The sequence below is a fragment of the Aspergillus stella-maris genome (genome assembly GCF_047715825.1).
Source record: "Aspergillus stella-maris strain CBS 113639 unplaced genomic scaffold BDV14scaffold_54, whole genome shotgun sequence".
Classification (NCBI taxonomy): domain Eukaryota; kingdom Fungi; phylum Ascomycota; class Eurotiomycetes; order Eurotiales; family Aspergillaceae; genus Aspergillus; species Aspergillus stella-maris.
This window is the reverse complement of record NW_027396848.1, coordinates 124,677-136,929: the sequence shown is the minus strand read 5'-3', so window position 1 is coordinate 136,929 and position 12,253 is coordinate 124,677. Positions and strand designations below refer to the sequence as shown.

Sequence of the window (12,253 nt, the reverse complement as noted above, 5' to 3'; positions counted from 1 at the left end):
GAATTATGTTTCTCTGAGCGTGGGAATGTGGAGTTGAGGAAAGTCGTGCCTGCCTTAGTCCCTACAGCAGGTCCGTTTTATCGGGATCTGGTTTCTTATTTCAATTTTATGCAAGGGCTTGGGGAGGGTGACCCGGGTTGCCCAGCCGGGTTTGCGGCACGGATAGGTATTCACAGCGCACTATGAGGTTGAGTCTTGGCGTATGCTTGATTCCAGCGTGGTGGGATCGCCATTCGAAGGGAGAACGGGAATAATGGGAGTGTGAAGAAGATGTCTAGTGCAAAGTGTGATTCCAAAAAGATATGCCCGTCTTTGATGTTAGGATCTGAGTAGTCGGAGTCCCGGGTGGTGGGAGGTATCGATGTACGCGGTACGTAGTCTATCGCCGGCGTACTATTTTCTGGTGAGGTTTTGTCAAAGGCTACCGCGGTAGTACCTGGACAGCTGTGAGGTTAAATTGTAGTCTATAGTATACACTTCCACTAAGAAAAGACTAGCGAGGAGGAAGATGAACGCAGACCTAGTTCCATTCTGGCATACTAAGTAAAGCTAAGCTAAATATTATACAACAATCTTCATCACCATTTTCGAACCTTTTTCTTTTCAAGGACGATACAGACCAGACTTTTGACTTTTGTTGACTTTTGACTTTTGTTGACTTTTGACTTAGAGTGCAAGTTGCGTCCGTCAATCTCCGAAATTTCAGAAAAACATTAAATTGACAAGGAACGAGTTAGACTCAGGTGAGCTGAAGGTCCTTCATACCTTAAAAGGCCTGCAAGAAGTCTTGCTCAGCGGGCGAAACATTCATGCCCACCCCACCGCCAAAAGCCTTGCGCTTCGCAAGAGCCTTAGCCTTGAGCGGGATGCGGAAGCGCTGCGGGCTACGACGGCGCTGCCTGTTTCCTCCATAGCCGGAATCCCAGCCGCCACCACCACCACCGCCATAGCTATAAGCGCGCTGGTCGTCGTCATCGTTCCGGGTATCTCCGTACTCGCGCTCTCCGCGTCCACGACCATACTCACGGCCGTACTCGCCGCGGGTGTACTGGCCGCGACTATGGGCGTACGGACGGCTGTATCCATAGTCTTCCTGGGCGATGGCCGTGAAGACTGGGGCGACCTTGCGGATTACAGCGGGCGCGACCTTCATGACGGTTGGGCCGTGCTGGCGGATGACGTCGCGCATGACTTCGAAGAGGCCCTCCTGCTCGAGCTGCTGGTGTGAGATGTGCATGATTGCTTGGAGGGCGGCTTCGCCGACGACAGCGCGCAAGGGGAGGCACTCGACGGAGAGCGGGAATTGCTCGTCGTCCACGTCCATGTCGACGATTTGGTGCAGGTTGTGCAGGTTGACTTGCTGGCCTTGGTGGCCGTGCAAACGGTGGCCCTGCTGGCGTTGGTACTGGCCCTGGTACTGGCCCTGGTAATACTGGCCCTTGTCGGTGAGAAGGGGGCCGGTCATTTGGGACTGCCTTCTGCCGCCCTCGATAATGGAAGAGGCCGTGGAGCGGAGCTGCCTTGGGACATCGAGCTGGTCCCACTTGACTTCGGCGTCCTGATCGAGGGCCTCGGAGGTGACGTTAGAGACGAAACGCTCAGTGCGCTCATCTCTTGCGCCCTGGGAGATGCTGTCGACGAAGGAGGCCTTCTTACCGCTGAGACCACGGCGGCTTGTGTCACGGAATTGGCGGAACGAGGGGATGGAATCAGAACGGCTTCGGTAGCCTCCTCGGGTGTTTTTGCGGACTTCGTCGAGAGCCAGGCGGAGAATAGGCTCTTGGGCAGAGTTGATGACGGTCGAGCCGGTTTGCTGGATGGTAGGCAAGAACTCCGTCACAGTCTGGGTTATAGTGTCGAAGATTTGCTCGTCCTGACGCATCTCCGGGCTCATCTCCTGGATAGCAACGAGGGCCGCTTCGGCGAGAATAGCACGCTCAGCGATGCCATTGAAGGCCTGATGTTTTTCAAAGTTATAGTCGGAAGTTTCGACGTTTTCCATTAGCGCATTCGTGGCGGCGCTGAGAGCAATGTTTGTAACGGCACCGGCAGGCACACCGAGTTGACCCAGGGAAAGTTTGGTCTCGGATAAGAGGATGTCTCGTGAGATGGAGGAGGGGAAGTCTCGGACGAGCTTGAGGATTTGGGAAACAAGCTCCTGCTCTTCGCCGCGGCCGCGGTGCTGCGGCTGATACTGGCGACGTTGGCGCTCGTAGCGTCCACCACGCTCGCCGCGCTCCTCCATAGCATCCAGAGCATTGATATAGGGCTCGAAGGGATACCCCTGGCGGCCAATGACAGTGGCACAGTTCTGGCGTCCGCCGTAGGTGTGCACACCGATGCAATTGAGATTTTCGTCAAGGATGGGACCGCCGTGGCATCCTGCATGCGTTAATATGAAAGTATGGCATATCTGATCGAGTTTGGCCTACCTCCAAAGTTATCAAGGTTGTGCTCCAGCATCTGCCATCGGGATCGTTCCAGGTCCCACTTGGTCTGCTGGAAGGCTTCGTGGAGGTTAGCGCCAGGCTCGCCGTTCCTCTTGATATCAGCAGCATAGCCGACGACGCCGATCTGAGTCCTTTCATTTGCTGGCGTGTTCCTGTACCTGAATGGAGTGACATCATCGAATGGTCTGTTCAGCTTGATGAAAGCCAAGTCTGCTTCCTTACGGCCACCCTTCTCCATCCAGTCCGGGGTGGTAGCGACGCTCTTCCCTACACGGAACTCGACCTCGGGGTTCTCGACGTTCTGTCTACCGGTGTACCCGATGAACACCTTCACCTCGGTGAGTTCACCTAGATCGTAGTTCCAGTCGTAGACGCAGTGACCGGCAGTTACGACAAGGTCGTCTCTCACGAGGAAGCCGGTAGCGACATTCCAGGTGTCTTCCTCGCTATTCTCATAGCGCAGGAAAAGCTTGGCGATTGCTGAGCCTTGTTAGTTTGGAAGAAATTTATAGAATCGATGATACGGGAACTTACCTCGATACTTGGCGCCTGGTAAAATGTCTCGTCTGTTGACAGGGGAACGGTCGTCATCGTCTCGCTGGGGAGGGGAGTCGTTCAAATATTTGAAGTGCTGAACGTCCCTCGGCACATCCGAAGAGCAGCCCCCCAGCTCCCAGGTGGGGATGTCATTGGAAGAGGACCTATTGCTGCCGTTGAAGATGAGAGGCATGATGAGTTAGGGGTAACGTGAGTGGAGAGAGTTGACGTGAGATTGCTGAAGCTGAAAAGTTGCTATGAAAAGTACGTGTGAGATTGGTTTCACGGAAGAGGGTTGTATCGAAAGAAAAAAGAACTAGAACAGGCCGATTCGGAATGACCAGACCTTTATACTGGGTAAATAACAACATGAGCAATTGCTTCGCGTCAACCCCGCAAATTCGAGCTTCAGTGGTGACGGTCATCGCCATCAACAGATGGCCGTGAGCACCTCAGTAAGATTGGGTCTAGCGTCATAGACAACTGCGCGAAAATTAATCTAGACAGATCGAATGGTCTCGGCAGTGCATGGGCTCAGCAATTGGATGTCAATGAAGGCATTCTCTCAAGTTCAAAGCCTATACAGCCATGAGGAGGTGGGATGAGGAATGCTGATGCTTCGTCGACAGGTGGCAGATGGCGGGGAAGGCCTAGGATTTGCTTGGAAGTAATCTGCTTGGACCTACAATGAATCGACTCGAGTAGGCTGATCCCAGCTAACCAAGAGTTGGATAAGCTTATTCCGTTGGGAACCAGCGCCTCGAATCTGGCGATCAGTCAAGAGTTTGGTCCGCGTCCCGCATCCAGGAAGTATGGAAAAGGCACAAGCGGAGAGTTGAATTTCCAATGGCTATTGGCAAGGATTGGAGTATCTGACCACTAGAATATTTGTCATTGATTGTCTCGCCTTTGGATAAGAAGAGCGTCTAGGTCCATGTGTGCCCGCTGCTAGCCGGTAGAGTTAGGTATACTAGTCCTGGGACCGCACAATGCAACCTATGTCTTGGCCTGCCACAAAATCAAGTATATCCCACAGCCTAGACCTATATCCCAATTTCAACTTAGCCAGACTATGAGCAGTAGCAAACAAGAAGCCTATTGTCGTAAACTCGGTTGTCGCCTGTCGATTTACCACCGATGTGATAACGGCACTGTTGTAACGAAATAAATCCTCATTGGGACTCAATTTGGGACATATTTCAAGAGCCCTCCTCAGAATATCTGTGCATCAAATCAGTTCTATAAAAGGCGGCAAAATGAAAATGATTGTACTGATCCAACACCGTCTCCTGCGGTCTGGACATACTGTTTTGAGATTGAACAATCTCATAAGCAAAACAAACGGTCAACTCAACTTTTTCGACTAAGGGACGAGCTGCATCAAGAGTCTGTTCGACCAAGGCCAGAACTTCAAAATCGTTTTCGGAAACTTCAGGATGAGACTCAGTCTAATGCTGACACCATGTCGGTACTGTCGTAATCCGCCAGACTCCGCTGAGGGCAGATCTATGCTCACTTGCATTCTGAAAGAACAGTGGGCATATCTGGCCCAACTCTAGATTAAGATGTTTGATAATGCCCAGGTTGAGCCTCGTAAATGCTTCACAGAAATGTAGTGACGATATTCGAAGTCATTGGGAGCAAGGTGGTTGGAGTCATCGAGGGACCAAGCGTTGCCTGAAACAAAGCAAAAGTTAGAGTCTTGATAGACAAAAGCGTGAACGTCATCCCTTCATTGCTCCTGATCTAACCCGCCTTTCATCATGCAGATCATCGGGGCTCTCCGGTTTGACACGTAGGAATCAAGTAATTGTAGACTCCATGAATCCTTTGCTCCAGGGCACAATAGGCAGTCAATCCCAAGGCCACACAAAGACCATGGTACATTAATCGGAAACTGAGGTTTCTGTGAAAGCAGCTGGAAGGCCTGAATGTCTGCACTGACCTCGTTGATATTCTGTCGCCTTTGTGCTAGCAGCGACGCCCAGGATTCGAAATAGGATTCGAGGGGACGATAATGTTCAACAAACTGAACATAACTGGCTACATTGAGTATAGCTTTTATGGAACGGCCTTGAGCCTTGACCAGATCAACCTTCTTCCCCATCTTAGAGATGACTGCAGTTCCACGCCGACAATTGTCGAAGAGTAACGGCACAATAAATAATGGGATTGTGAGGTGACTGCTTGAAGGGATGCAACTTAGGATACTCCTAAGAAGATGGGCATGGTAATAGTGTAAGGCTATTATCTCCAAAAGCTGGTGGGACTCGCGTTCGCGAGCAGGCATAGGTCTCATGGCCCAATAGAGCTGGGCCGAGATTAGAGGTGAATATCTGAGGTACCTCCCGATAATCCGTATTCAGAGACTGGACTGTGAAGGCGCTAATCTGCAAGACCTAATGTTCGGAGAGCCAACGTCCCACACAATACCACGGACCATGGCCAACACGGATGAATGGGCCTGAAGCAGAACCAGAAGCTGTTCCATGTCGGTTAAATTCCACATATTACCCAGGTTGAGTACACAATGGCTCAGTGTAGGGAATGTCTTCCGTAGCCGAGGCAGGTCTGAAGGAGTGATCAGGGCAAAGATACCACTTCGAGCAGGGAGTCCACCAAAGAGACAACTCTGTAGTTGCTGATACCATGTTCGGCAAACAGCCCGCAACAAGTACTGTGGTTGATGATGTGGGAAAATGAACAATATCGAAAGAAGCATGAATCATAAGCGCCGTAAAGTAATCTATCTCTAAGTACGAAGGCGAATATGCTTGAAATGAGACACTCGGGTAACTGAAGGAGTAGCTGAGCTGATCTGTCTGTTGGGGAGGCGGTTGACACTGGCAATGGTCGCAGGGGTTTGTCTCGCTCACTGGAGGCACGCTTGTGGTTTCTGGTAAATCGTGGACCAAGCAGACAGCTGTTCCAAGCCGGTTGATGTGAAAGATGGATGAACGTCCTTTCGTAGTCGAGTGGAATGAATGGCAGAGGCGCTGCCATCGAAGGGTAGTGATTCGCTGTTGGAGCACACGAATTATAGCGCTGCAGAAGCTGTAATAGATTGGTATAGCTAGAATGATTCTATGAATCGTTGTGGAGGACTGGACTTCAAGGTTAAGATACAGGAGAAGCTGGGTCAGTGGGGGAAGGAGGGATGAAGTGCTCGTGTAGAAGTGAGGGAATTGCTCGTGACTACTGGAGCTTCCAGCAGGTTGTGTTGCCTGCTTCTTGACTACCTCGCCTCCAACCACTTAGTCTCTAATTTTTTATAGCTACTGTTCTTCACCCACATTCAAGCGATCATTCATCCAGGCGAATGAGAAATGTCTTCTCTTTTCGAGGCATATGGGCTTGCACGAAGCCAGAACCCAGACGGCAAAGCTGACGCTCCCTTGCTGCTCAATTCTTCTCAGAAGCAGGATCGTGAAGTGGCCCCTACCGGTCAGTAGACTGGTCTTTCTTCGCAACGTCAAAATCTGATCGTATTGAGAAACAGACCCAGCAAGCTCAAACTCTGTCCAGTCTCAGCTCGTCGCCCTCTTAGACCCCGTCCGAGAACTCGATTGGGCCGCCAATGCATCGAGATGGCTAAAAACAAAACAGCAACGCTCTGCGTCCATTCTGCATACACGATGAGAAGCTGTGGACCCTTGCTCGCAGTGCCGGAAAGGCGGTGCTTGGGCTTCCTGCGTTGTGTTCCCGGTGTACAATGGGCGGTCGATATATTCTTACGCGTGCTCCAACTGCGTCTACAACAACAAGGGGATAGATTGCACACATCGCAAGGCATTTGAGACGAAAGACAGCCAGATATGGGTCTCCCTTTTGAACGAGTATGTAGTTCTGCAGCGTCGGTCCTTTTTCTGATTAATATTCTTGAGTACTGACACATGAGAAGTGATATAATAGCTAAAGGTGGTCTTCAAGCTGTTCTAGCTAAAGGCCGCAAGCGCCCAAACTACCATTTAGATACAGACACACCCCTTCGAGCGAGGAAACAAAGTTGTAACAGCACCAACGCCAACCCAGAGACGCAGATCCAGCACCCATCGAAAGCGCACTCATCTTGCGTTGTCCACTCCCAAGTGAAGTCAGCCTTTGATGGAAAGATCCTGCCCTGGCCAGTGATGCCGGCTGATTGGAACGACCGAGTCAAGCTGAGAGCAATACTGAAAGACCTCAAGTTATTTGCTACTATAGTAGAGCAACGCCTAGCCGAGCTTGAGCTAGCACACGATGGAATGCGTCTAGCCGAGTTCTGGGGCCATGAAGCCTGTCAAGAACCCTTGAAAAGTTCTAGAGGACTTGTACTGGAGTCATTTGGAATTTGGTACCTCTGTGTTTGGATTAATACATACCATTTAGCATTGATTCAGGCCTCTGTTGTCGATGGCCATATCTCATTTGAGTCCAGTCCTTTTCAGGATACATCTCGCATTGGTGATTTAGCTTAGTCGCTCCCTGGACTTGTCCCAGAAAAAGAACTTAACGTACATTCGAGTCGCAATACAAATAAATTTATCATGACCATCCATGGTTAAATGCGCAAGAAGGTGGACCAAGGGGGCGGAGCAGTAGGGCAGGTTACATGTAAAGTACCACCCGAAAGAGCAACACCGCTCAAGGAACCACGATCTTGAATCTAACCTTGGTAACGGGCCTGCGTGTCATTTTTGTACCGTAGGTCGTTGAGCAGTATCTTCATGCAGTCAAACACCGTGTACCTCGTACCTTGAAAACGTCCTGTCATCGGCTGTGGGCGTGACATGGGATCTCGTCGACCACTGCACACCCAGCCTTATGCTCCCATAATCAAAAAGCCCACATAGCCCACTAGCCAGATAATACTGCCACCCACCTGCTTTGATAGTCCAACGGGCCACTGCTTCATAGAATTTGCTCACTGGCGTGTTATGGCCAGTTCTGGCGGGAATTGCTAACAGAATCCTCTCAGATACAGCGAGTTCGAAACTTGCACGCCTACTGTTTTGCCTCCTTTTTGTCGCTTGAACTACTTCAAACCTCATATCAAACAATTTGGCGTCTAGAGAGATGACTGGTGCTGCTATATCAATATCTACACGGTCCTCGATAAACATAACACATACCAATCCACCCACCAAACACCAAACGCCATTCAAGAAAACCACCACACAAACCCCCTCCCAGAATACCCAGCACCCAAGGAACCAGATAGCTTAGTGGTAAAGCGTTGTTTCCTGGAAGGTTACAGAAACAGAACGTTCGCCCGACGGGGCAACTACTACTAGTTATCGTGACACACCCTACAGGGGTACTACTAGTACGGCCTTTGAGAGAGCCGTGAGAGAGAGTCTGTGTAAATCTGTGTAAAATTTAGAGCAAAGATGCGGGTTCGATTCCTGCTCTGGTCCCTCTTTTTAGTGTTTTTGGCTTTGTTTTAAGTGCTGAGTTCCTAACAGGAAGGTGGCCGGTGTGCCGGGCCCGGGGCGGATGGGCACTGCGGTAATCTGCTCATGACACTCACTCAGTGCCGCTTCGGTCGTTAACGCGGACCTGGACTAGGAAACGAACGGTCTGTAGCTCACTGGGCTGATTGTATTAGGCGTCCCTCCAAAGAAAGATCAGATCTGTCTGTTAAAAGAGACAATGTTCTGTTTTATGGACACATCAGACCAGCTGAGACCCAGGGGCAAGGGAGGAGGGTAACCTCCTCGGCGCATCTCTGGCGGAGAGTAATCTTCGTATATCAAAAATGTACAAGAGAGATGAAAAAGAGGTTTCCCATTGCTTTTGATCCCTGGTCTCGTTCAACTTCTTCCAATGGCCTTGATTTCGTCCCAACGAATACTCACTCATAAGTGAAACCCGAGAACGACCAGCCCACGCACAATGACAGCTCCCCGGATTCGGACCTCCTCCAAGACAATCCACGCATCAAGGACCAGGTAGCTTAAGGGTAAAGCGTTGCAGTTGCCTCATGACCGAGCCTACTTTGAGCTTCTTTAGCTAGCTGAAGCTTGGTAGGCGCTTGGCTTGACTTTCCCAGGCAGCTGACGAGCTGATATGGGTCGCCAAGAGTGTCTGACAGAGCAAAGATGAAAGTTCGAGCCTTGCTCTGGTCCCCTTTCTTGCTTCTTTTCTTTTTTGATCTGATTTTAACAGACAGGGGCTGGGCGTGGGCGTGGGCGTGGGCGTCGGAGGTACGAGGGGGAAGGGGGTCATTTGCTCACTCTGGCCTGCACTAGGCACACCCAACGGATCTCCACCGAGCGTCAGGCTTGAAACAAAAAGCACAAGCTACAACTACCTGCTCTAATGGAGGACTCGCATATCAAAGATCAGGATAGCTTAATGGTAAAAGCGTTGGCGCAGACTCTCAACACGGGACCAGAGTATGAAGCTTGTCTGGACGGTATTCCATGCCGGGCAGACATATAAGCTTCTCGTGCACTACAGAGGAAACTCTTCAAAGACCAAAGAATCCAAGTTCGAATTTTGGCTTGATCTTTTTTTTGTCCGTCCAGTTGATGAACCTCAGGCCCACTACTCGATGGCTCTTCCTTTTGAGATCCAGACATACCGGGCCCGACGGGAGCTATGGCATACTTCCTCATCATTCAGAAAGCACACTATCAAAAAGACCAGGCTAGCTTAATGGTAAAGCGTTAGCATAATCGTAACATGTCCAAATCCGTGGGACTCGGGGGATCCCAAAGACCAAAGAACTCAAGTTTGATTCTTGACCTGACTCTTCTTTCTTTTTGGATGCCACTGCTGGTAGTGGCTCATTTCTTTTTGGTCCGGTCTCCTCTGCTTGCATGTGAGTGGACTGGCGGACAGATATCCCGCACTCCAACTCAACCGCATCTTCCGAGCCTATCACCCAATAAAACCCTCAAACAAAACTCAGAGACAGTGCCATACTATTACCAAAGACCAGATAGCTTAATGTCAAAAGCGTTGGTCGGGTTATTATAGCCATTCCCACCAGACTGGGGCCCATCTTGTGGGAGCGCCCGTGTCCGTGTCCTGTTTTCTGCAAGCATGCTTGATTTCATTCTGTTTCTAGTCGTTCTAACATGAAGGCCTTATATCTTGCTCGGGTACACGGTGCCAAAGAAGCAAGTTCGAATCTTGCACTGGTCGTCTTTTTGGTTTTGATTCTTGCTCATGTTCATGTCCTATTTATGGGTGTAGGCAGACGCATGGCAGGCAGTTTGAGTCCACTGTTTACTTGCTTAGCCTGCAGATAGGTAGCGCAAGCCTCTCACAAAGTTGAGCTGCGCACCAAGTAATACAAATACCGGGATAGCTTAACGGCGAAAGCTTTGGTCAGATCTGGGCAGCCGTGTGCGCAGATATAGCTGATGCCAGCGCCAGCCTGATCTAGATGCAGATACTTTGTCACGATTAACAAGCTTTAATCTAGGCCGCCCAAAGAAGGCAAGTTCGACTCTTGACCTGGTCAATGCATCTTTTCTTTTTGATTATGTGCTTCTTCTGTTCGAGGTATGCTGTTCTGCGCCAAGGAGTGGCCGACTGAAGTCTGATTGTGCCCCGAACAGGTAAGTAGTCTACTCCCAGTCCCGATCCCAGCTAACACCATCACCACAATAAACGTCTCAACCCACCCTCACTCCCAACACTGAATGACCGTCTGCTACAAAAGGAACAGAATAGCTTAATGGCAGAAGCGTTGTTCAGGGCATGTGCGTTGTACCATTGACTAGACTCAACACCGCGCGGCTTCCGTAAGTCCCGTTTGCGAGTTCGGCTGCGCTGACTACGCAGTGCAATCTTTTCGCGGATTCAAAAGACTGCAGGTTCGAATCTTGCTCTAGTCATCTTTTTGTTTTGTTTTTGGAATGGTTTGCTGGGGTCAAGGCGCCTGCGTAGCGTGGTGAGGGACTCGGAAGGGGATGGCTGGGGCACTCGGGCATGCGAACATGGCGCAGATCCGTACCCTACAAACAGTTCATTTGGGCTATTCAAATCCCACTAGTAACACAAAGGTCAGGATAGCTTAACGGTGAAAGTGTTGATCTCATCCTTCTTCCCTATCAACTTGCTCGTTGCTCTCCAGCTCCACGGGGACTGGCATTATTGACCAGGCCTGGAGTAGTGCTATTTCTGGAGCTGGGGGGCAGCAAATAAGTTGATAGATAAGAAGGATGAGATCAAAGACAGTGAGTTCGAATCTTGCCCTGGCCATGGTCTTTTTCTTCTTCTGATGGGGAGCACGCGGTTCCGTAGGTACGTTTGCTGATAAGGATGGATGGGTGCAACCTGGAGGCATTGAGCAGAAAGCACGCGCAGCAGAAAGGTATTTCTTAACTTGAGAAGTGCCAGAACGTCTAGTTCAAGTGGAAAGAACATACAAAACTCTACTGTGTCTTGCACTGTTGAGTAGACCCTCTGAGCGACGCTATACTGTACACATCAGCGGGATCCACCCCCAGATCATCAAGCATCATGAGTCCAGCACAGCCTCAAATCAACAGACTACAGCATCGAAACCAACTCTCAGAGGTCCTCATAACACCATAGCCAGAATAGCTTAATGGCAAAAGCGTTGGCCACCAGTGTGGGAACCAGTACCTCTTCTGTGAAGTTCTCTCTGCATTCACAGAACCGAAGGGACAGTTTAGCGGTCAATTGGTCACTCCCATTGGGCGGGTGACGCATCATGGGCGAGCCTAGGAATGCCTCATCCTCTGATTCGTTGGTCGAGGGTCTCTGCGGAGGCTGGCCTTGGCCGCTGTACTTGGGGGTGCTTATTGCCGCGAGTACGGATCTGGTGGGTCAAAGAAACGAGTTCGATTCTTGCTTCTGGCATTTCTCTTTTTTTTCATGGTTCTTTGGGTTCTGCAATGCTTTGTGCTATTGGGAAGACAGGGTTGTACTGCTTGTTTGGTGTGTGGGTGTATCTCGAGGTGTATATTGGAGTAACACCATAAGACCAAAATGACGGCATAACTTGGGGATCAGTCATCGCGGCTACTCAAGTGACTCAAGACCATGATTACGCTGTAAACATAGACAGCAATCTGAAAAGATCATAATTAGCTGGACGTAAACAGTCAACCTCCCTCAGAGACCAAGTGGGGTTCCCTGTGCATACGCCGAAATCTCCCTCCAAACCCCCCACCAGTAACACAACAACCAAAATAGCTTAATGGAAAAAGCGTTGGCCACTGGCTAACCTAATGAGCAGAGCGTGGGCCTAGTCTGGCTCTGATAATCTGCCCTTCTCATTCGGGGAAATAAAATACTCTTGACCT

General features: G+C 50.2%; 2 protein-coding genes across 2 annotated transcripts; one reads left to right on the top strand and one right to left on the bottom strand.

Moving 5' to 3' along the window:
* Positions 1-766: 766 nt before the first annotated feature.
* On the bottom strand, positions 767-3,180 carry BDV14DRAFT_203028 (trypsin-like serine peptidase; the record flags this gene model as incomplete). The annotated part of the gene is made up of 3 exons (XM_073774189.1): positions 767-2,382; positions 2,433-2,930; positions 2,985-3,180. 3 exons carry the CDS (start codon positions 3,178-3,180, stop codon positions 767-769), a joined length of 2,310 nt encoding a protein of 769 aa, XP_073625173.1.
* A 3,133-nt stretch (positions 3,181-6,313) lies between these two features.
* On the top strand, positions 6,314-6,626 carry BDV14DRAFT_203027 (uncharacterized protein; the record flags this gene model as incomplete). The annotated part of the gene is made up of 2 exons (XM_073774188.1): positions 6,314-6,431; positions 6,487-6,626. 2 exons carry the CDS (start codon positions 6,314-6,316, stop codon positions 6,624-6,626), a joined length of 258 nt encoding a protein of 85 aa, XP_073625172.1.
* Positions 6,627-12,253: the final 5,627 nt, after the last annotated feature.